This window comes from Natrix helvetica, assembly GCF_964273705.1.
Source record: "Natrix helvetica genome assembly, chromosome: 6".
In the NCBI taxonomy this organism is placed as follows: domain Eukaryota; kingdom Metazoa; phylum Chordata; class Lepidosauria; order Squamata; family Natricidae; genus Natrix; species Natrix helvetica.
In genome coordinates this window covers 3138519-3163620 of record NC_138553.1, presented here as the reverse complement: position 1 = coordinate 3163620, position 25102 = coordinate 3138519, and the positions used below count along the sequence as shown (strand labels likewise).

The 25102-nt window shown below is 45.3% G+C and overlaps 1 protein-coding gene across 23 annotated transcripts in view; it reads left to right on the top strand.

The window, feature by feature from the left end:
- LOC309394441 (uncharacterized protein) overlaps positions 1-25102 on the top strand; it is a 102016-nt gene that overhangs the window by 44531 nt on the left and 32383 nt on the right. For 21 of the 23 annotated variants that reach the window (XR_014175732.1, XR_014175733.1, XR_014175734.1 and 18 more), the window contains 10 exons: positions 114-338; positions 8538-8612; positions 8693-8755; positions 11014-11049; positions 12243-12296; positions 12907-12951; positions 14381-14416; positions 15486-15521; positions 17595-17654; positions 19769-19894. Coding sequence is in view for 19 of the 23 variants with exons in the window: in XM_081957592.1 (XP_081813718.1) it covers positions 114-338; positions 8538-8612; positions 8693-8755; positions 11014-11049; positions 12243-12296; positions 12907-12951; positions 14381-14416; positions 15486-15521; positions 17595-17654; positions 19769-19894 (756 nt within the window). In the remaining 4 variants the exon portion in view is untranslated. The remainder of the gene's footprint in view (positions 1-113; positions 339-8537; positions 8613-8692; positions 8756-11013; positions 11050-12242; positions 12297-12906; positions 12952-14380; positions 14417-15485; positions 15522-17594; positions 17655-19768; positions 19895-25102) is intronic. The other 2 variants (XM_081957599.1, XM_081957594.1) reach the window with 2 other exon arrangements.

The following is a 25102-nucleotide window of genomic DNA, read 5'->3' as shown; positions in this document are numbered from 1 at the left end:
GGAAGGGGGACCCCATGATTTCAGTCCTGGATATGAAATCTTTCTCCCAAATACTGTGGTCATATTTTTTTTAATTCCTGATGCTCCTAAACTGGGTTTTCACGTTGTATTAGGTTGGCACTCCAGAAATCCTTACATCTGCGAGGAATCACGAAACATGGAATGTTGTGGTGTCTGAAACATCAACCAACTCCCAGAATCCGGATGAGCCGGAAGTCAGGAAAACATCTCCCATTCCCACAATACTGAAAAAATCTGAAGCTCAGGATGGAAGAGATGAACCTTCTCCAAACGTCACCGTTGACAGCAAGTCGGCAACTTTGAGGAAATGGACAAAGGTAAAGTTTCCACACGGCCATTCTACATCTCACAGAATTATGGGTAGTCCTCGACTTATGACGACAACTAAGCCCCAAAATTTCTGCTGCTAAGGGAGACAGGTGTGGAGTGAGTTTTGCTCCGTTTTACAACCTTTCTTGCCACATGATTTAGTGCTTAGTGCATGAAGTTAGAAAGTGGGTTACGGTGAGTTCTAGTCCTGCCTTAGGCATGAAATCCAACTGGGTGACTGTGGGCCAATCACCAGGAGATTAGGAGTTCTAGTCCCACCTTAAGTATGAAAGCTGATTGAGTGACTAGGTGCCAATCACCAGGTAACAGTGAGTTCTAGTCCCTCCTTAGGCATGAAAGCCATCTGGCTGACTTTGGGCCAATCACCAGGAGACTGGGAGTTCTAGTTCCACCTTATGTAAGAAAGTCAGCTGGGTGACTTTGGGCCATTCACTGTCTCTCAGCCCAACCTACCTCACAGGGATGTTGTGACCAAATAGGAGGAGGAAACCTTGAGTTATTAGTAAAAATAATAAAGGCGGGATGTAAATAAATAATGGAGGGGTACAAATGAATGAATGAGTAAATGACTGAGTGAATGCGTGATCAAACAAACAAACAAACAATAAACAAACAAACCATTGTTCACCTATCATGCTTTCCTCCACTATAAGCATCAAAATGAATCCTTTGTCAGCCATTCTTGCAACTTCCACTAGAGGGCAGCCAATACCTAGGTCATCAAACCAGGCTCACTCCTTTTAAAATGGAATTATTTCATATCTACCCAAGATTCATGGAGGAATCCGTTGATAGGATCCACTCAAAAGTGGCAGCGAATGGAGCAGAATGGGGATCCTGCTGAAACTTAACAGGACACCCCACAGAGGATTCCTTGTAAACAGCAAAAGAAGAGAGAGAGAGAGAGAGAGAGAGAGAGAGAGAGAGAGAGAGAGAGAGAGAGAGAGAGAGAAAAGAAGAAGAAGAAGAAGAAGAAGAAGAAGAAGGAGGAGGAGGAGGAGGAGGAGGAGGAGGAGGAGGAGGAGGAGAGGGAGGAGGAGGAGGAGAAAAGGAAGGAAGGAAGGGAAAGGGAGAGAGGAATGAGGGAAGGAAGTAAGGAGAACAGAAAGGGGAGGGAGGAGGGAAGGAAAGAAGGAAGGACGAAGGAAAAAGGGAGAAATAGACAAGAGGAAGGGAGAACAGAGGGAGAGAAAGAAAGAAAGAAGAAAGAAGAAAGAAAGAAGAAAGAAAGAAAGAAAGAAAGAAAGAAAGAAAGAAAGAAAGAAAGAAAGAAAGAAATTACTTTATAAGGAATCCCCAACTTACAACCGGTGGCATTAGAAGTTCTGACCCATCCAAAACAGGGGATTTATGATGTGGTTTGAGGTTCCTCTCTCCAGTGGGGGAAAAAACCCTCTTCTGCCATAGTGGCACAGTGTTGAGATTGTAGTATTTCAGGCTAACTTCTGCCAACTGTCAGCAGTTCGATCCTGACCGGCTCAAGGTTGACTCAGCCTTCCATCCTTTCATGATGGGTAAAATGAGGACCCAGATTGTTGGGGGCACAAGAGGCTGACTCTGTAAACCGCTTAGAGAGGGCTGTAAAAGCACGGTGAAGTGGTATATAAGTCTATGGGCTATTGCTAAGTGGGAAGGAAGGTAGGAAAGATGGAGGGAAGGAAGGAAGGAGGGAGGAAGGAAGGAAGGAAGGAAGGAAGGAAGGAAAAAGAATGACAGAATATTCTATTAGAAGGGACCTTGGAGGTCTTCTAGTCCAACCCCCTGCTCAGGCAGGAAACCCTATACCATTTCAGACAAATGGTTCTCCAATCTCCTCTTAAAAACATCCAATCTTTGTACTACAGGAAGATACGAGCGGTAATTGTGAAGTTAAAGACAGAAAATTCTCACCTTGTCACCCAATAAATAGGAGGAACATGCACCGTTCACCTCTCAGCACTTTTCTGAAATTTCCCTGGAGCTGAAACCCTCATTTCGGAGGGGAAATAATGGCTAATATTATCTTTAATCGTCATGTCATCCTGGCGTTAAGTGAATTTGCAGCTGAGGGTGAAGATCACAGGCAGTTTTTGTGAGCTCAGGAATGAAGATGGATGGTGGGTGTTTTTTTTTTAATACGAAGATAAAGATAAATCAAAATTATTCGTGGAAAGGAAAAGAATGGCTGACAAGATCCTAAGTGATGAGGCGATTTTCCACGTCCCTCAAACGATTTTCTTTCCATCGTTTTTCCCAGTTTTTCTAATAATACTTTCCCGCAGGAGACGGGAATTCGTTTTTTTCATTATTCTAATGTTTAATTGAAAGTATTTCATTAAACCTTGGTTGTGAAAACTGGATCTTGCAAAAAAGAGGAAAGAAAGATAAGAGGGAGGTTTGACGGAGGATTTGGAGAGAAAAGTAAGATGGAAGTCAAGTCTTCTGACCCAGCTGCCCAAATACGAAGAACCCTCTGAAGTGAACTCAAAAGATTCCTTTAATTAGGAATGTCGGCAGCCCCTCACCAACAGCCCTCTCTCTCACCACAGGTTAACAAGTCCGTCCGGTGGGGAGAGGAATAGTTGTCTGCCCCATCTATTCTTCTCCGCCCCTTGACTTTCATCCCCAGAGCTCAGGTGGGGCTTTGCTAATAGCGTTGGATCTTCCTTCCCAAGGACCGGCCCATAGATTTCCATTGCTCTCCTCTCCTCTGACTTCTGCACATCCGTGTGTCAAGCACTGGACCCAGCTGATCCTCCTCTTCCTCATCAGCCACCTCCAGACCAGGGGGCTGTTAACTCTCGATCTGAGGGCTGACGGTCAGCCCAGGCTCTGCCTAGTAACGCCGGCAGCCCTGGCAAAATTTCTCTCTCACCGGAGGCTAACAAGTCTGTCCGGCAGGGAGATGAATAGTTGTCGGTCACATCTATTTATCTCCGCCCCCTGCCTTTCATCCTGAGAGCTTGGGTGGGGCTTCGCTGGCAGTGTTGGCTCTTCCGTCCCAAGGACCAGCCCATAGATTTCCACTGCTCTCCTTTCCTCTGCCTTCTGCATATCCTCCAGTTATTCAATTTCAGTAGAAAGATACAGATAGTCCTTGACTTACTTCCATTTGTTTAGTGACCGCTCAAAGTTACAAAGGCACTGAAAAAAGTGACTTATGACCGTTCTTCACACTCACGACTGTTTCAGCCTCTCCATGGTCACATAATCAAAATTTAGACATGTGGAAACTGACCCATATTTATGACAACCGCAGTGTCCCAGGATCACATGATCCCCTTTTGTGACCTTCTGACCAGCAACGTCAAATGGTCACTAAATGAATCATTGTCAGTCAAGGATGGCCTGTACAGTAACCCTCAACTTACAACCACCATGGAATCCCAAATTCATGTTGTTGAGAAATATGTTCATTTTGTCCCATTTTACGACTTGTCTTGCCATGTTTGTTATGTGAATCATTGCAGTTGTTAAACTAGTGACACGGTTGTTGAGTGAATCTGGGGTCCCCCGTGGAGTTTGCTTGTCATAAGGTCTCAAAAGGGGATCACCTGACCCCAGGACATTGCCATGGTCGTAAATGTGAATCACTTGTCAAGCATCCGAAGGTCAATAACGTGACCAGTGATACAATGGTCATAAGTATGAAAAATGGTCAGAAGTCACTTTTTTAGCACCGTCGTAACTTTGAACAGTCACTAAATGAACGTTGTAAGTTGAGGACCAGCTATACAGTTATTCAGCCAGCTCTAAATGGTCATACACCTGGGAGCTGTCCCTGGTTCTGATTTTAATCTGGAGCCTAGAACACACTCTACAGGAGTCCTTGACTTACAACCATTCGTTTAGTGACTGCTCAGAGTTACAACGGCCCTGAAAAAAATCACCTATGGCTGTTTTCCACACTTATGACCAGCATCCCCACGGTCACATGATCAAAATTGGGATATTTGTTAAGTGGTTCATATTTATGACCATTGCAGTGTCCTGGGGTCGCTACATTCCCTTTTGCGACGTTCCGACAAACCAAGTCAAATGGTCACTAAAGGAATCATTGTGGCCTGTATTTATGACGGTTGCAGTATCCCGGGCTCATGTAGTTGTAAAATGAGCAGGTGGTGCAGTGGCCTAGAGGTGGAGTTCTCACCTTACAATCAGGAGGCTGTGAGTTCAATCCTAGGTAGAGGCAGATATTTCTCTCTGTGGGCACAATGAGAAAATATCTGCTGAATAAAACTCCGTACTGGCGACAGGGATGGCATCCAGCCAGTAAACACTCTGCTAGCTCCATTCAGTTGCCCCGACTACACCTCGCAAGGGATTACGAGGTTGTTAAAAGAGGATGATGTAGTTGTAAATTGAGGACTGCTTGTATGGCGCACAGACTCAAATCTCGTTTTTAAAAGAGATTCCCAGAGATCAGAGCAAGGAAATCTGTTTAGATCCTTTAATGAGCAATAGGAGTAAAGGATGAAATTCACCCACGCCTCGCTCCGGTTTTGAAATTAATTGGAGTGGCAGGACAATAAATTAAAATGGAGGAATTCGGGGAATTCACCGTGGGTAGAAATTTTTTTTTTTAATATTCCTCCCTTGCCTCCAGTCTGTGTGATGTTAAAAATAAATTTGCATATTCGCTTGTTAGGGGAACATTAATAAACATTTTGCTCCATTTAAGTCTCTTTTAAAGCAAGGGGTAATTTCCCAAGCCCGCCACAAACATTAAGGCAACAGCAATTTCCTCCTATCTTAGACACCACAGTGAGAGTTAATGGTAAGAGGAGTTCAGATGAGCTAGAAATATGCTATTTTAAAAAAAATGCTTTTGCAGTCTCGCTCACAGTTAGATTTATTAGTTATTTATTTATTTTGTATCCCGCTTCTATTATTTTTGCAAATAACTCAAGGCAGTGAACACACCCCTTCCTCCTCCTCTTTTCCCCCACAAAATCAATCCTGTGAGGTGGGGAAGGAGAGAGAGAGAGAGAGGAGGGGGCACAAAGTTACCCATGCTGAAGGCAGGACTAGAACTCACCATCTCCTGGTGATTGGCCCAAAGTTTCCCAATTGGCTCTCATGTGTAAAATGGGACTAGAACTCACTGTCTCCTGGTTATTGGTCCAAAGTCACTCGTGCCTAAGGCCGGACTAGAACTCACAGTCTCCTGATCATTGGCCCAAAAGTTACCCAGTCGACTCTCATGTGTAAAATGGGACTAGAACTCACTGCCTCCTGCTTATTGGTCCAAAGTCGTCCAGCTCTCCCTTGTGCCTAAGGTGGGACTAGAACTCATGGTCTCCTGGTGATTGGCTCAAAGTCACCCAGCCAATCTGTAAAGATTGGCTGGGTGACTTGTCATGTGTAAAATGGGACTAGAACTCACTGTCTCCTGGTTATTGGTCCAAAGTCAGCCAGACGGCTTTAGAATAGAATATAGAGTAGAATAACAGAGTTGGAAGGGACCTGGGAGGTCTTCTAGTCCAACCCCCTGCTCAGATTCTGGGAGTTGAAGTCTTCAAGTTCTTTCATGCCTAAAGTGGGACTAGAACTCACCGTCTCCTGGAGCTTGGTCCCAAATCATCCAGCCATCTTTCATGCTTAAGTTGGGACTAGAACTCAATGCCTCCTGCTGATTGGACCAAAGTCACCCAGCTGTCTTTCCTGCCTAAGGTGGGACTAGAACTCCCCATTTCCTGCTTTCTAACCCGCTGCCTTACTCCACGGTCTCTGTCGTAAATACACGCCAGCTGCCAGGAGCCAGAAATCTGACCACGTGACCGTGAGGAAGCTGTAATGGTCGTAAGTGTGAGGACCAATTGTACGTCACTTTTTCATGGCTGATGTAACTTCAAACGGTCACTAAACGGATGATTGTAATTTCTAGACTCCCTGTACGTATATTAGCCCTACGTTTTGGCTCCCTTCGGTCTGTTTTGATTTTTTTTTTTGTTTCCTTATCTTTTGGGACTGAATTGAAAAGACAGGATAAAATATCCTTTTAGTGGAGTTCCTTCATTTTTCCTTCATCCTTCAGTTCCCAAAATATTTTCTACTAGCTGTGTCAAACAATTTATTCAAGAGGAGATTTGGGGAAGCTACAGATTTAATATCTTTTTTCAAAGAAGCCCCGGGACCGTCTTTCTTTGTTTTCGAATTCAATATCAAGAATAATTATCAATCTCAATTGGTCATAAAATGCTGCTTTTTTCCCACCCAGGGCCTTCTTTAATCCTAATTTTGGAGGTGCTTTGAATCACTGTGTTCTCTGGTGGGCAATGCATATTAAATTGGAGATTAAGATCAAGTAACTTTCACTAATTAGCCACCTTTTTAAATTAAGCACCAGGGCTATAAAGGGAGGGTGGGAGGGCATTTCCAGGTATAAATTTCTAGGACAATTGGGGATGATTTTCCCATCCAGTGTCCTCAAAAAGGTTAATTTCTCTGACAAGTGCAGGTAGTCCTCGACTTACGATCACAGTTGAGCCCAATGTTTTTGTTGCTAAATGAAACGTTGGTTCAGTAAATTGGAGGGGAGACCAGAGGAGAAGAGAGGAGAAATGGGGGAAGAGAGGAGAGCAGAGGAGAAAGGAAGGGAGGAGGAGGAGAATGGGGATGAGAGGAGAGGAAAGGAGAGGAGAGAGAGAGAGAAGGAGAATGGGAAAGAGAGGAGAGGAGAAGGGAGGAAAGTAGAGAGAGACGGAGAATGGGAAAGAGAGGAGAGGAGAGGGGAGGAAAGGAGAGAGAGAAGGAGAATGGGGAGGAGAGGAGAGAGAGAGAAGGAGAATGGGGAAGAGAGGAGAGGAGAAGGGAGGAAAGTAGAGAGAGAAGGAGAATAGGGACGGGAGGGGAGGAAAGTAGAGAGAGAGAAGGAGAATGAGGAAGAGAAGAGAGAGAGAGAAGGAGAATGGGAAAGAAAGGAGAGGAGAAGGGAGGAAAGTAGAGAGAGAAGGAGAATGGGAAAGAGACGAGAGGAGAGGAGATGGGAGGAAAGGAGAGGGGGGGGGAATGGGAAGAGGTGGGTTGCTGAGGCATTACTGCTGGTCCAGTACACGTCCTCCTCCTTCATAAACTCCACCCCTTCTAGCACTGATATTGTTCCCTATTTGGCCCATGAAACATCTGCAAAAAACCCCATTAAGCTCACACAGCACCAAGGACCCCACAGTCCTCCTCCCCACCTTTTTTGCAAACCCCACTCCCTTCTAGCACTGATGATGTTCCCTAGTTGGGTCATGAAATGTCTGCAAGAAAACAACCAAGCTCAGAGACTACCAAGGACCCCGTAGTCGTCCTCCTCCTCTTCCTCTCCCTCCTCCTCTTCATCCTCCTGCCTGTGTCCTAACACGAATGGGGAAGACACAAGAGTAATTTGTAATACACGTGACACCTCATCAACAAACTGTATTGTTGGTTGCCAAAGGCATACAGGTAGTCCTTGACCTACCACAATCGAGCCCAAAATTTCTGTGGTTAACTGAGACATTTGTTCAGTGAGTTTTGCCCCATTTTACGACCTTTCTTGACTCGGTTGTTAAGTGAATCACTGCGGCTGATAAGTTAGCAACTCGGTTGTTAAGTGAACCTGGCTTCCCCCTCGACTTCGCTTGTCAGAAGGTCACAAAAGGGGATCTCGTGACCCCGAGGACACCGCAAACCGTCGTAAGTACACGCCAGTTGCCACGCAACTGAATGTTGATCACATGAACACGGGGATGCTGCAAAGGTCGTAAGTGTGTAAAACGGTCCTAAGTCCCGTTTTTCAGTACCGTTGTTGTTAAAATATTCATGAGCAGGAGAGACATGGGAACAAGGTCGGCCAATGAATAGGCATAGCAACTAAGTCAGCCAATGGGAGCTTAAACAGATCTGAGTCTGTGCAGAGAATTGAAACAGAAACTCAAGCTGTCTGCTGCTCTGAGAAGTAAACTTGCTGGTAACTCTTCTGCCTTGTGTTTACTTGGAAGAGCCACCTGTTGGTATTGTACATTTATTCATCTATTCTTATGTATATAAAGACGTTAATGAATCCAGCTGCATCAGTTATCTGTGTGTGCTTTCTGGGTTTGAACGCAGGCAACAAACTCTGACCGTTGTAACTTTCAACGGTCACTAAACGAACTGTTGTAAGTCGAGGACTACCTGTATAAAACTGATATTTGTAGGCAAAGGAGTTTAAACTGAAGTGAGCTTCTTCTCGCCAGCAGGAGAAAGAGGCAGGTCCCCAAGGACGAAGCATCGTCAGAATTCGAAGAAAGGTGGAGAATTCGCACCCACCTGTAAGAATTTCCTCTTCCTCTCCCCCTTCCTGAAATCCAAAACTTGCTTTTGCACAATGCTGCGTGTTCTTGTTGCACAGGTCCACTCTCCGGGTGCTCTTGAAGTTGGGGAACCCCTAGTAGGACACTGGCGGAATTACGGGGTGAGTATGAAGCAGGTGGTCTGACCTAGGCTGCCCAAAATCACAAAGCAGACTCTTTATCCCGACAAAAACCCCTTTTTATTCAGCTCACATGAATTCCTCTCATTCACATGGAGCAAAGTCCCGGCAAACAGTCTTTCAAGGGTGAATTGACAACTACAGGCCTTGATCAGGCTTGGAGAGCTGCCAGGCCGATATCTTCCAAACTCCATGCTGTAGCAGCAATTCCTTGGCCAGAAGTCAGGAACAGATCTTCACCCGAATGAATTGAACTAATTGTCTCCTGCAAACTCCACTCCCCTTTTGCTCCTCTTTTATTCCCTCTGGGAGGGGCCATTCACCGCCCCCCTGTGCCTTTACTCCCGCATCAGCCCTTGTTCCTTTCTCCTGGCAGCTGTGCGCTGGCACACATCAGGAACAGGCTCCAGCTGTTCTTCTGCCTCACTGATCTCCGACTCCGAAGGCAGCTGATAATTGTCGGTCGGTTCTGACCCCCTCTCTGCCTCCGACACAGAGCCCTCCTCCGAGCCTTCCCCAGACTCCAGGACTGGCCCAGGTTCCTCCCCAACTTCCACACTGTCTGGGTCTGTTACCAGCTCCGCTGGCTGCTGGTGGGCCACAACAGCAGGATGGTGTATCTCCATGGAGGTTAGAGGATGGAGCTCCCTCATCTTATGTTGGAATCCCTCCTCATCTTATGACACCGCATTAGTCCGTCAAGGCTGGAAACAGACCTGGTTTGTTAAAAGTCTACGGAGAGTCTCTGCCTTCCAGTTTGTGGTTGTCCCAAAGGTGTTTTTTTTTTTTAAAGGGGCAGCTGGACTTTCTGGTTTTTCTTTGAAGACGTTTTGCTTCTCATCCGAGAGGCTTCTTTAGGTCCTCAGAGCTGAAGAAGCTTCTTGGATGAGAAGTGAAATGTCTTCAAAGAAAAATCAGAAAGTCCAGCTAGGAAAAGCACCCGTGGGACTTGGTTTGTTTTTCTTGAGATGTTCCTACACCTTACTCTTCAATGACAAGGCTCCCTTTGCCCCTTTACACAATATCCAGTCACTGTCCTTCAGATGGTACAGCCTTAAAGTTGACTGGTCAGGGTCATCCAAACTTGGCAAGTTTAAGACTTGTGGACTTCAAATCCCAGAATTCCCCAGGGCTGGGGAATTCTGGGAGTTGAAGTCCACCCATCTTAAAGCATGCTGGCTGGGGAATTCTGGGAGTTGAAGTCCCCCATCTTAAAGCATGCTGGCTGGAGAATTCTGGGAGTTGAAGTCCCCCATCTTAAAGTATCCTGGATGGGGAATTCTGGGAGTTGAAGTCCCCCATCTTAAAGCATGCTGGCTAGGGAATTCTGGGAGTTGAAGTCCCCCATCTTAAAGCATGTTGGCTGGGGAATTCTGGGAGTTGAAGTCCCCCATCTTAAAGCATGTTGGCTGGGGAATTCTGGGAGTTGAAGTCCACCCATCTTAAAGCATGCTGGCTGGAGAATTCTGGGAGTTGAAGTCCACCCATCTTAAAGCATGCTGGCTGGGGAATTCTGGGAGTTGAAGTCCACCCATCTTAAAGCATGCTGGCTGGAGAATTCTGGGAGTTGAAGTCCCCCATCTTAAAGCATGTTGGCTGGGGAATTCTGGGAGTTGAAGTCCACCCATCTTAAAGCATGCTGGCTGGAGAATTCTGGGAGTTGAAGTCCCCCATCTTAAAGCATGCTGGCTGGGGAATTCTGGGAGTTGAAGTCCCCCATCTTAAAGCATGCTGGCTGGAGAATTCTGGGAGTTGAAGTCCCCCATCTTAAAGTATCCTGGATGGGGAATTCTGGGAGTTGAAGTCCCCCATCTTAAAGCATGCTGGCTGGGGAATTCTGGGAGTTGAAGTCCCCCATCTTAAAGTATCCTGGATGGGGAATTCTGGGAGTTGAAGTCCACTCATCTTAAAGTATCCTGGATGGGGAATTCTGGGAGTTGAAGTCCACTCATCTTAAAGTATCCTGGATGGGGAATTCTGGGAGTTGAAGTCCACTCATCTTAAAGTATCCTGGATGGGGAATTCTGGGAGTTGAAGTCCACTCATCTTAAAGTATCCTGGATGGGGAATTCTGGGACTTGAAGTCGACAAGTCTTAAAGTGGCTTAAAGTTTGGGTGACCCCTGACTCAGCTGACACGCCTGCTTTGGAATTTGATTGCTGATACATTCTTCCTCCTACAGATATTCATCATTTATTTAGTCGCTGACTCACTTGTTCATTTATTCATTTTCCTTTCAGCCTTATCCTGGAGCTCAAGGAGCAAAGAGGATTAAGGTAATTTTTAGTAGAAATGAAAAGAAATGCAGCATTCCCTTCGGGATGTAGAAGCAACAGGACAAACCACGAACTAAACGCTGAATTCCTGTTTTCTTATGCTGAGATAAAGGGAAAAAATAATAATAAAGGGAGCCATTGCTGTTTGCCATAGGGGAGAAATGTCCAAGTCCTCTTTCCGTAAGTGAAAACATTCTGCCACTCTTTTAATAAATGTGAACATTTGCACTGCTGGCTAATGTCTTAAGTACAGAGGGATAGCATCAGGATCACTTGTCACGAAACATCTGCAAGAAGTTGTCCTCAGTCCTCCTCCTCCTCCTCCTCCTCCTCCTCCTCCTCCTCCTCCTCCTTTACTTCACAAACCCCCCTCCCTTCTAGCACTGATGACATTACGTAGTTGGGTCATGAAATGTCTCCAATAAAACAACCAAGCTCAGAGAGCACCAAGGAATCTACAATCATTCTCCTCCTCCTCCTCCTCCCTCCCGCACTCCCTTCCAGCAGTGATGATGGTACCTAGTTGGGTAATAAAATGTCTGCAAGGAAACAACCACCAAGAAGAGTACCAAGGAAGCCACAATCCTCCTCCTCCTTGCAAACCCGACTCCCTTCCAGCACTGATGATGTTACCTAGTTGGGTAATTAAATGTCTGCAAGAAAAGAAAGAAGCTAAGAGAGCACCAAAGACACAACAGTTCTCCTCCTCCCTCCTTCCCATCCTCCTCTTCCTCCCCCTCTGCTTCCTTACCTCACAAACCCCACACCCTTCGACAGTAGCACTGATGGTGTTACCTAGTTCAGTAATGAAACGTCTGCAAGAAATAATAACCAAGCTTAGAGAGCACAAAGGAGCCCACAGTCCTCCTCCTCTTCCCCCTCTTCCTCCTCCTCTTCCTCCTCCTCTTCCTCCTCCTCTTCCTCCTCCTCCTCCTCCTCCTCCTCCTCCTCCTCCTCCTCCTCTCCATGAATCCCACTCCCTTTTAGCACTGATTATGTTACCTAGTTTGGTCTTGAAATGTCTGCAAGAAAACAACCAAGGTTAGAGGGCACCAAGGACTCCACAGTCGTCCTTCCTCCTCCTCCTCCTTTCTGAATAATTCCTAGCCTCAGTTGATAAAAAAAGGTCGAGATAAATTAGAGGTATGTAGAATATTCCTGAAATAACATAAGCAATGGTTTCTGTCTTGTAGAAAGAAGGAGCAGCGTCAGTGGGCCTCGATTCTGCATGCACCCAAAGTCAGAAGGTCAGTGCGCTTGTCCATTACGGACAACCTTTGTGCCTGATCAAAAATCTTGAGTTGGGGATTTCAGGGGATGGGAAAATCAATGCACACTTCCCTCTGTGGGAAATTTGCCAAAATTGTAGGGCTGCCCCTACAAAGGTGGCCAAAATTAACCTTACATCCTTGTCCTGCTCAGAAATGATAGATAGACAGACAGACAGACAGACAGACAGACAGACAGACAGATAAATTTAAGAAATAAGTAGATAGATAGACAGATAGGCAATGGATAGACACAGAGACAATGGATGGATAGACAGACAGACAGATAGATAATGGATAGATGGATGGATGGATGGATGGATGGATGGATGGATGGAGAAATAGATAGATAGGTAGATAGATAGACAGACAGACAGAAAGACAGACAGACAATGGATAGACACAGAGACAATGGATGGATAGACAGATAGACAGATAGATAATGGATAGCTGGATGGATGGATGGATAGATAGATAGATAGATAGATAGATAGATAGATAGATAAGTAAAGAAATAAATAATAAACAACAGCTTTGATGTAGATTGCAAATCATGTTGTGGTTGTTGGTTTTCTTGTGTCCGCTGCAGGGAGAGAAGGGCTTTCCTGGAAACAAAGGGATCAAAGGCGAGAAGGTACCTTTCTAACACCATTCTCTACTATTTTCAATAGAATTACACCATTGGAAGGGGCCTTGGAGGTCTTCTAGTCCAACCCCCTGCTCAAGCAGGAGACACTGACTATGCCATTCTGGACAAATGCTGGAAGTTTTTAAGAGTAGATTGGACAGCCATTTGTCTGAAGTGGAATCGGGTTTCCTGCCTGAGCAGGGGGTTGGACTAGAAGACCTCTAAAGTCCCTTCCAATTCTGTTATTCTGCAAATGCTTGTCCCATCTCTTCTTAAAATCCACCAGTGTTGGTGCATCCACAACAAATGCATGAGAAGAAGGACAGGTATTCCTCGACCTATGATCAAAATTGAGCCCAAAATGTCTGTTGTTAAGTGAGACATTTGTTAAGTGAGTTTTGCCCCCTTTATACGACCTTTCTTGCTAAGTGAATCACTGCACTTGGTAAGTTACTAACCCAGTTGTTAAGCAACACTGGCTTCTCCATGGACTTGCTTATCGGACGGTCACAAAATGGGATCACATGACCCCAAGACCCTGCAACCGTCATAAATATGAATCAGTGGCCAAGTGTCCAAATTTTGATCACGTGAAACTAGGGATGCTACAACTGTTGTTAGTGTGAAAAATGGTCAAAAGTCCCTTTTTTCAGTGATGTAACTTTGAATAGTCACTAAATATAGAACTGGTCTACCTTTATATCTGAAGGCACAGAGAGGGAGGTCCAGGACATTTATAATAAAGAGAATATATATTTATTATCATTCGTGTATTAACCGCAGCTAGAATTGTATTTGCACAACATTGGAAAAGTGTAGAGATTCCCATTGATGCGAAGGTGATAAGGAAAATATTAGAATGTGCACAAATGAACAGATTAACATTAGCAATTAAAGAGAAAGAGCAAACGGACTATTATAGGACTTGGGAAGTATTTTACCAATGGTTGGAGAATAAAAAAGGAGTTTGGAAATGAAGAAAGCTAAGGAATAAGTAGACACTTAGATAGAGATATAAATAAGATGAAAACTGTTAGTATGTGTATAATGAGAATAATGATGTTTAATGTTAATATGATATTATCACTAGGAGATATTAAGAAGAAAAATGCAGAGTCCCATAACGTTTAAATGCTCAATATATTATAATACTAAATTTAGGGAAATAATGTTAATATGAATGTGAAAGATGTGGCAAAAGAGGAATGAGATTGCACAGAGATGCTTTTTGTAACTGAAAAATAATAAAACCCTTCATAAAAAAATAAGTCCCTTTTTTCAGTGATGTAACTTTGAACAGTCACTAAATGTAGAACTGTTGTAAGTCGAGGTCTACCTTTATATCTGAAGGTGCAGAGAGGGAGGTCCAGGAAATGCTCAGTCCTATATTAGGAAGCTGAATTGTCTGAATGGATTCAGTCTTTGTTTCTTGCAGGGAGGCTCAGGAGACACAGGAGAAGCAGGTGTGAAGGTAAGCATCAAAAGGAAAAATGGTGTGGCAGTTTCTGGGTGAAGAGCAGGCAGTGGTGGAGTTAAACAAGTCATCCGCCTAGAATAGGGGTGTCAAACTCAAGGCCCCGGAGGGTGCTTAGATCTGCTCCGTTTTCACTGGCAGAGGGCTGTCAAAAGAAACTAAAAAACAAAATCAAAGGAGAAATGTTTCCCCTTTTGAATTTGAGCGTGCAAGGGACAGGAAGGGAGAAAGGGAAAGGGGAAAGACAAAGAGAAAGAAGGGAAGATGGGAAGAGAGCAAGGAAGGAAAAAGAAGAGGGGAGAAGGAGAATGAAGAGGTAAGGAAAAAGAAGAAAAGGAAGGAAGGAGGAAGGAAGGAGAAAGGAGAATGAAGAGGGAAGGAAAAAGGAGAAAAAGAAGGAAGAAAGGAAGGAAGGAGAATGAAGACGCAAGGAAAAAGAAGAAAAGGAAGGAAGGAGAATGAAGAGGGAAGGAAAAAGAAGAAAAGGAAGGAAGGAAGGAGGAAGGAGAATGAAGAGGGAAGGAAAAATAAGAGAAGGAAGGAAGGAGAAAGGAGAATGAAGAGGCAACTGTGCGGTCCTTGGTGCTCTCAGAGTTTGGTTGTTTTCTTAAAGGTATTTCATGTCCCAACTAGCTAACATCATCAGTGCTAAAAGGGGAAAGAGGAAAGGGAGGAGGAGGAGGAGGAGGAGGAGGAGGAGGAGGAGGAGGAGGAAGAGGAGGAGGAGGAGGAAGAGGAAAAAGGAGGAGGAGGAACAACGACTGTGGGGTCTCAGAGTTTGATTGTTTTCTTAAAGACATTTGACAGCCCAACTTGGTAACATCATCAATGCTAAAAGGAAGGGAGACTTGCACTCTGCTTATATACAGTGGCTTGCTATGAAAGACAAGTTACTCTGGGAAGGTAAAGAGATGTGTAAAATTGCACTCTCCTTCCCGGAAGAATCCCCCTTGCTGCTGTTCACAGTTCGCATCTCATCCAGAGCAGTAATCTAAAATGCTGGTCAAACCAAATGTGTGGCACCATGAGGACTAGAAACTTACCTTTTCCTTTTTGTGTCCTCCAGGGAAGCAAGGGCAATGATGGTGAAGTCGGTCAAAAGGTAAAGGAAACTGGATTTTAAAGAGAGGGATTCTCCCTGTGTGAGCAAGCCGTTGAAAACAGATGATTTAAGGGAAATATTCAATTTACCAGCCTGGTTTGTGCCGTATGTTAGTTTATGTCCTGGTTTGCGCAAGACAATCAGCTATAAACTAACTGCATTGGAGTTGGTTTTTTTTTTTTTTGCCTGAGCCACAATAAAATCTAACCACAGTTAGCACTAGCCAAGATCTGCATGCTTACTGTATTTATTAATTTATATCCCACCTCTATTATTTTACAAATAACTCAAGGAAGCAGACATACTCATTATCCTTTCCTCCTCCTACTTCTCCCACAACAACAACCCTGTGAGGTGGGCTGGGCTGAGATAGAGGGACTGGCTGAAAGTCACGCTGGCAGCTTTCGTGCCTAAGGTAGGACTAGAACTCACCGTAACCTGGTGATTGGTCCAAAGTCATCCAGCTGGCTTTCATGACTAAGGCGGGACTAGAACTCACCGTAACCTGGTGATTGGTCCAAAGTCATCCAGCTGGCTTTCATGACTAAGGCGGGACTAGAACTCACCGTCTCCTGGTGATTGGCCCAAAGACATCCAGCTGGCTTTCATGACTAAGGCGGGACTAGAACTCACTGTCTCCTGGTGATTGGCCCAAAGACATCCAGCTGGCTTTCATGACTAAGGCGGGACTAGAACTCACTGTCTCCTGGTGATTGGCCCAAAGACATCCAGCTGCCTTTCATGACTAAGGCGGGACTAGAACTCACTGTCTCCTGGTGATTGGCCCAAAGTCACCCACTCGGCTTTCATGCCTAAGGTGGGACTAGAACTCACCGTCTCCTGATTATTGGCCCAAAGTCACCTGCTCATGAAATGAAGTTTCATGCGTGCATGCTTGCCCATTCCTCCCACAGCCCATTTCAAACAGGCCTTGGCCTGATAGTGGGCCGCAGCTCAGGGGTTGGGGACCCCTGATATAGAACATTGAATGATAGGGTTGGACATCATCTATGAAGATGTTTTTTTTTAAGGTTTTCTTTTTTATTGCATTTTTTACATATTTTATGAACAAAGTGATGTCCGGATCTTTTCTTGTACATCATATACTGTACATGATCCATTTTACATCATATTTCTGTTACCAATTTCAGTCATACTATTATTCTCTTTCCATACTTTTTAATCTCAAACTTATTTTCTTCTTAATACATAAACAATATCAATAATTGCCCTTAATTTCACACTACATCAACTCCATTGCCAAATACATCACTCACCCAGTTCCAACACTCCGTTCCAACACTGCTCCTGCTCAAAAACTTAGTCCGGTTGCCCCAGCTTCAGAGCCGTCACTTAAAAATGGCCACCGACCCTGCCGTCAGTCCGAAGAGCTGTCTCTGATCTAACGAAGAACTTGCCAGTTCCTCTTGGTCATCCAAGATGCCTCTTCTTCTTCCCTGTCCCTACAGGACGGTTCTGGTCTGAAGACTTTCCAACAGCATTTTTTTCGGCTGGATTTTCTTGGTGCTCATTGGAGCCCGCTATTTTTCCAACCAATATCGCTGCAATGCTTCTGGTTTCTCATCATCTATGAAGAGTATTGGGCCTAAGACAGAGCCTTGAAGTACCCCACAGCATACTTTCTCCCCATGTAGATGCAGTTCCATTGAGGATTACACACTGAGTGTGGTTGGTCAGCCAGTTATGAATCCATCCGGTGATGATGCTGTCTAACCCACATTTTTCTAGATTACCAAGAAGTCGGTTGTGGTCTACTTTATCAAATGCCTTTTTGAAGTCTAAATAGATTATGTCTACAGCATTTCCATGATCCACTCCCTTAGTCAAAGCATGCAATAAGATTTGTCTGGCATGGTCTGTTTTTGACAAATCTATTTTTATTAATATCAATAATAATACATTACTAATAATAACATTATAAAAAATATAAATACATCCATTCTGAGTCAAGAATGATATCATTTGTCTTAGCCTTCCACCAGAATTTGGGGGGTGCTAATTGTCAGTGAGTTGATATCTCTTCTTTTTCTATTTTTTAAATCTGCTTTCAAGGGCGAACCAGGAATTGGTTTCCGTGGTCCTGTTGGCCAAGCTGGATCTCCTGGACGTAAGGTTGGTGAAGTGAAAAGCTTGTGGCTATGTTTTTGACGATGTAGATTGGGGACCTAAATCATAACAATCCAGGTAGGAGTTGCAACGTGTTGTGAAAAGGGGAGGGGCTTTGATTGCATGATAATAACTAACCTTTGGACTTTTTTGTTGTTCTGCCTCTGTTGATGTTCCTCTAAACTTCATGTGGATGTTCAGAGCCAGCAAGCAACTAATTTTCAATGAGGAAGAGAGAAAATAATGTATTGTGGAGTCCTCGGTGCTCTCTGAGCTTGGTTGTTGGCTTGTAGACATTTCATGACCCAACAAATAACATCATCAGTGCTTAGAAAGGAATGCAGTTTAAAGAATGGAGGAGGAGGCAGAGAAGGAGGAAGAAGGAAGGAGAAGGAATGCATGGGAAGGAGGAGGAGAAAGAGGAAGAGAAGGAGAACCGTGGGATTTTTGGTGGTCTCTGAGCTTGGTTGCTGGTTTGTAGACATTTCATGACTCAACTAGATAGTATCATCAGTGCTAGAAGGGAATGTGGTTTAAGGAATGGAGGAGGAGGAGGCAGAGAAGGAGGAAGAAGGAAGGAGAAGGAATGCATGGGAAGGAGGAGAAGGAGAACTGTGGGATTTTTGGTGGTCTCTGAGCTTGGTTGTTGGCTTGTAGACATTTCATGACTCAACTAGATATCATCAGAGCTAGAAGGGAATGTGGTTTAAGGAAAGGAGGAGGAAGAGAAGGAGGAAGAAGGAAGGAGAAGAAGAGAAGGAGAACCATGGGATCTTTGGTGGTCTCTAATAATAATAAATAATAATAAACTTTAATTTATAAACTGCACCCTTTCCTAAACAGGACTCGGGGCGGTGTACAGTCATATTAAAACAGTATAAATACAAAATATGGGTATACTTAAATATACAAATAGGTAAACGGAGGAGGTAGGATGTGGACTGTACAATATTTAAATTAAAATACAAATAAACATTAAAATACCCTTAAAAACTACCCAATAAGATGTTTGCCAGGAGGTTAAAATGGGACTATAAATCAGTTAAGCCAGCTAATTGGAACAGGTGGGTCTTAAGCTTCTGTCGGAAGGAGCGGAGGTCGGTGGTAGTTCTAATATCGGGGGGGAGGTCATTCCAGAGGGTTGGGCCCATCACAGAGAAGGCTCTACTCCTGGGCGCCGCCCGTTGACACTGCTTAGTGGACGGTACCCGGAGGAGTCCCTCCCTGTGAGAGTGGATTGTCTCTAAGCTGGATTGTTGACTTGTAGGTGTTTCATGACCCAACTAGTGTGGAGTTTGCTCCCTGTTTATAAACAATAAATTGGTTTGCTCTACCAATGTTGGTGGAGGTGTAGTTCTCTCCTTGAAAATTCCTTCATTAGGGTATTGTTCTCTGCTAGATTGTTTGTCAGGTGTTAATCCCTGCTTATTCAGCTCAATTCCAAGACCACATTTAGAATACTGTGTCCAGTTTTGGTCATCACAATACAAAAAAAAGATGCGGAGACTCCAGAAAGAGTGCAGAGAAGAGCAACAAAGAGGATTAGGAGACTGGAGGCTAAAACATATGAAGAACAGTTGCAGGAACTGGGTATGTCTAGTTTAATGAAGAGAAGGACTAGGGGAGACAGGATAGCAGTCTTCCGTACTTGAGAGGCTGCCACAGGAAAGAGGGGGTCAACCTATTCTCCAAAGCGCCTGAGGGCAAGGCAAAAAGTAATGGATGGAAACTAATTAAGGAGAGAAGCAAGCTAGAACTAAGGAGAAATTTCCCGACGGTCACAACAATCAACTAATCAAGGTGGCCTTCAGAAGTTGTGGGTTCTGGAGGTCTTGAAGAAGAGATGGGACAACCATTTGTCTGAAACAGTGTAGGGTTTCTTGCCTGAGCAGAAGGTTTAACTAGAAGACATTATTTGGGGTATTGGGTGATGACAATACAACCAACCAACCAGCCAAAGCAAGAAGAAACCAACCAAGGTCAGAGAGCACCAAGGACCCCAAAGTTCAACCTTGAGCTGCAAAGATTGTCTTCTGCTGGAAGATAACGAATACAATAGACCTTCCTCCTATAACATCTTGCTCATCATCTGATTGATCTTCGTGGTTCCTTTCCAACAGGGTGAACCTGGGGTACCAGGGCCTGCTGGAGCACAAGGCATACAAGGAATTCGGGGTAATCCTGGCATACCAGGTTCCCAGGGAGAAAGGGGGTCTCCAGGCCCACCGGGAGTTCCTGGGCAAAAGGTAAGCAGCCTCTGGAGTCATGGTCCCGTACCCAAATCTCACCAGTCCCCAAGTTGTGAATGACCACTCATAGACAAGAGCGTAAGAGTCTTACAGCACCTCGATAATTAGATATATTTAAGGGTCTCCTCTATTCACATGAGATGTGGTGGCGCAGTGGTTAGAATGCAGTATTGCAGGCTAATTTTGCCAACTGCCAGGAGTTCAATCTTGACGGACGGACGGACAGAAGGAAGGAAGGAAGGAAGGAAGGAAGGAAGGGCCGTGATGGTGCAGTGGTGAGACTGCAATATTGCAGGCTAACTATGCTGACTGCCAGGAGTACGATCCTGACCAGCGGAAGGAAAGAAGGAAGGAAGGAAGGAAGGAAGGAAGGAAGGAAGGAAGGAAGGAAGGAAGAAAGAAAGAAAGAGCGGGCCGTAGTGGCGCAGTGATTGAAATATAGTATTTCAGGCTAATTCTGCCAACTGTCAGGAGTTCGATCCTGACCAGCTCAAGGTTGACTCAGCCTTCCATCCTTCCGAGGTGGGTAAAATGAGGACTCAGATTATTGAGGGCAAAAGGCTGACCCTGTAAACCGCTTAGAGAGGTCTGTAAAAGCACTGTGAAGGGGTATATAAGTCTTAAGTGCTCTTGCTAAATGGGAAGGAAGGAAGGAAAAGGAGGGAGGGAGGGAGGGAGGGAGGGAGGGAGGAAGAGGGAAGAAGGAGAGAGAGAGGGAAGGAACGAAGGACGGTGGTGGGACGGAAGGAAGGAGGAAGGAGAGAGGGAGGGAAGAAAGGAAGGAGGGAAGAAGGAAGGGAGGAAGGAAGGAAGAGCCCTGGTGGTGCAGTGGTGAGACTGTAGTATTTCAGGCTCATTCTGCCAGCAGTTCGATCCCGACCAGCTAAAGGTTGACTCAGCCTCCCATCTTTCCGAGCCTAATAAAACAAGAATCCAGATTGTTGGGGGCACAAGAGGCTGACTCTGTAAACCACTTAGGGAGGGCTGAAAAAGCACTTGTGAAGCGGTATATAAGTCTACGGGCTATCGCTATCCCATCCCTATCTCCCTAAGCAATCTACCAACCCAAATTTATTAGAATAAAACCATCAAGTCTGACTTGGCCCTGTTCAATAACGGGTAGTCCTTGACTTACAGTCGCCTGGCAACTGACTCGTATGTATGACGTTTACACCATCCCCAGGGTTACGTGATCCCTTTTTGCGACCTTCTGACCAGCAAGGGGAAGCCGGATTCACACTACGACTGCGCGGCTAACTTAACAACTGCTGCAGCGATTTCGCTTAACAACCCTGGCAAGCGAGGTCGTAAAACGGGGCAAAACTCACTTGACAACTGTCTCGCTTAGCCACAGGGATGCCCTGGGCTCCATTGTGGCCGTAAGTCGAGGATTCCTTGTAAGCTGCTTTGCAGAGAGGAGAAAAGAAAATTGCTGAAAGCTTGGAATGTAAAATGTAGCTGAAATGTCGGGCCGAATTTGTATTTTCCGAGCTTTTTCCGGGAGAAGAAAATTGCTTTTTCAGTGGTAGCAGCAGCCCCTGAGAAACAAAACGAACAAAGTAACTCGGCAGGTAAAATTGGAAAATGGGCCGAGAAATTATCTTCCTGTATCATTTTGAGACAAGCTATTACTGGGTCACTTTAGGCAGGTTTGTGCATATTCTAAGCCATTGGGATGCTTAATCCAGGTTAGAGTGACCCAAACCCTATTCTATGCAAAAAAAAATAATAATAATAATAAGACAGTTGATTCTAAAAGATTCCTTGTTTGAGGAAGAAGGCTGGGGGCTTCAGATCAGCCAGCAATCTTAATTAGATATACCGTATTCTTTGGACTATAAGGCGCACTGGAGTATAAAACGAACCAAGATTTTGAAGAGGTAAATTTTTTAAAAAAGTTTTTGCACTCTGCAGATTTCCCAAACCCTCTGCACACCTCATTTTTTTGTGAAAAACGTGGCGTGCAAAGAGTTTGAGAGGCTGCAATGTGCTCCTGGGGGCTGGATGGGGGGGGGGGCAAAAACGAGCAAAAAACTGCCCATTTTTCCCTCCTCAGCCCCCAGGAGCACTTTGCAGGCCTCCCGAATCCTCTGCATGTCCATTTTTCTGAAGGGGGGGTGGGGTTTGGGAGGCCCAAACTGCTGTATTTAGTGTATAAGACACACCCTGATTTTCACCCTCTTTTTTGGTGGGGAAAGGTGCGTCTTATACTCCGAAAAATACGGTAGTCACAAATATTCAGAAGACCACCAAGATGCGAAAATTAACCTGGAAATTTGAAACAACATCGCAGAAGGAAATCCAGCTAGTCCACGACTTACGACCACAGCGGAGCCCCACATTTCTGTCGCTAAGTGAAATGGTTGTTAAGTGAGTGTTGCCCTACTTTACGACCATCCTTGCTTCAGTTGTGAAATGGTTCCCTGCCATTGTTCGGTGTTGTGGCCTGTCGGGTGCTGGCCCCTCCGGCAGCTGGAATCAGAGGAGGAGGAGGAGGAGGCGTGGGAGTTAGGGTCAGCATCCAGCCAACCTGAGAGCTCCCAGGGGGGAGAGAGAATGGACTTGTCAGGGTTCCAAATAGCATCCAAAATTAAATCAAGAGTCTGAGGCAAAGTATTGCTCAAAGTTCCAATTTATGAAGAGAGCTATGTTGGCACATCTGGGAAAACCCGAATGTGAAAGCTTCCCGGTTTTCCCCACCAGTTGAAAGTTCAAGATCCTGCCCCCCCACACCCACAAGTCCACCTCATGGTCCAATCTCCCACTGCCATGCTGGCAGTTCCACCCATCCAGTTCTGGTCAGGTGCAGAGGTGCAGAGACAAAGGATGACCTTGGCTTTCTAGAAAGAATGTTGTTATGACTACGTAGCATCTAACTCCGTACAATCCCCCCTCCCGTTTTCCCACAGTAGAAAATGCCTAGTAGAATAATAGAAAGTGTGGCAAGCCAAAGATCCAAAAGAAAGAAATGGCGGCAGGCCTGACAGGAGCTGAGAGAGAGAGAGAGAGGCAGAGGCAGAGCCTGGGCCATCCATCAGCCCTCCGATGGAGAGTCAACAGCCCCCAGGTCTGGAGGTGGCTGATGAGGAAGAGGAGGAACAGCTGGGTCCATACCGGATGCACAGAAGGCACAGGAGAGGAGAGCAGTGGAAATCTATGGGCCGGTCCTTGGGACAGAAGAGCCACCACTGCTAGCAAAGCCCCACCCGAGCTCTGGGGATCAAAGGCAGGGGGGCGGAGATGAATAGATGGGACAGACAACTATTCCTCTCCCTACTGGACAGACTTGTTAGCCTGCGGCGAGAGAGAAACATTTTGCTGCAGCTCCTAATAAAGGAATCTTTTGAGTTCACTTCACAGGTTTTGTCATGTTTGGGCAGCTGGCCCAGAACATTCAGTTACTCACACGGTTGTTATATGATAGATAGATGTCAGGTCAAACACAGAGTTCTAGACATCCATAAGCCTGTTTTGAAGCCGGGTGGGGGTGGGGAATTATTATTTTTTGAAGTATATTTAGTTATTTATCAGAATTTAACAAGGGGGAACAAATATGAGTGCTTGGGGGAGTTGTTTCTTTATTAAAAAATTTTTTTTGCTTACTTAGTCTTACTTAGTTTTGCCTTTTCTTTGTCTTTTTTCCTTTTCCTTTTTCGAAATTTTTATTTGAACGTTGTGAATAAAATTAAAAAACGATTGCAGAAAGAGAGAATGAATCGCTTAGCGTAACGGCTCCCAATTGTTGGGGCACCAGAGACCAATTCCATGGAGAAAGGCTTTCCCGCGGACCGGAGGAGGCGTGGTTTTGCATGCTGGGGGCATCCTGCGGATGGGGCTTCGCTTGTTTGCGCGGCCTGGTTTCTGGCATGCTGCGGCCAGGTGCCAGGCCACAGACCAAGGGTTGGAGACCGCTAAGTTAGCAAACCTCTTAAAACGGAGCTTGCTCAGAGGCTGAAATACACCAATGAGATGAAGAGTGTGGAAGAGAGGAGAGAGGTAAGGGAAGAAGAGAGGGTAAGGAGAGAGGGCAGAAGAGGAGGAGAGAAAGAAGGACTGGAAAGGGGAGAGAGGAGAAGAAGAGAGGAAGGGGAAGTAGAGAAGAGAAGGACGACAGAGGGAAGAAAGGAGGTAGGGAGGAGGAGGAGAGAGGGAGAAGAAAGTGATGGATAAGCTACAAATAGGGTGTATGGAGAGCAGAGGATCCAATAATTGTTTTGGGGGCTTGGTGAATTGATGTTAATATTTAATAATATAAAATAATGTTGGTTATGTAACAGTATACATGTGGTTATTTGTTATGAAAATGAAAAAATAAAAAGCATCCTCGGCAGCAACCAACATTTAGATAAGCAGGGATTAACACCAGACAAACACTCAAGCAGAAAGCAATGGAATTCCCAGGGAGAAAACAACACCCCCGGCAAGGCGAGCTGCAGTACTGTTGGAACAAATATCCACCTGGTTCAGGTCCAAGCCAGGAGGAAACATGGAGGCTGATTGGGAAGATGGTTTAATGATGACTCATGGGTTCTGGGTAGCTGGCCACATGGAGTTGCGAGTGGGTGGCTTTTATACCTTCTCTTGGGATTTGCACTTGAGCCTCCTGTTCCTGTGCAAGAACATGTGTTCTATTGGCTGTTGTAGGGGTCATAGCTGGCTCTGTAGGTTGCCTGAGCTAAGTATGGTTGATGTTTGGACGGCGATGCAATTGTATCATGTGGTGAGCTCCGCTGCTAGATGGCAGTGGGTTAATCCTAGTAGGTCATGTCTTCATCCCATCATCCTGGAGCTGAAGGTCTTTTGTCTTGTAGATAGGATGGCCCAGTTCTTCTCAGTGGGCACCTATGTTCCCTCTAAGCTGCGCGGGTGCGCGGATGCGCAGGTGGCAACAAAACACAGCGCAGCAGTTTCCAACTGCCGCGCAGGGATCTTTAGCATGATGGACTTTAAGCTGCAGGCGGCTAGGAGGCTTCTATCAGCTGGGCCGGGATATTATAGTGCCTGGACACACCCAGAGGAAGGCGGGCCTTTGGTCAATAGAAATGTGGCTGCCTAGGGTTATGATTGGGCTCCCTCCGCCGGCGCGTGGCTGATTGACAGGGAGGCCATTCCCTCCTGGATCAAAGTTATTGAGGGGGGGGAGCAGCGGCAACAGCAAACTCTCCGCGGGAGCATGCTTCCGTCGCAGTTTGTCGGCTAAGTCCC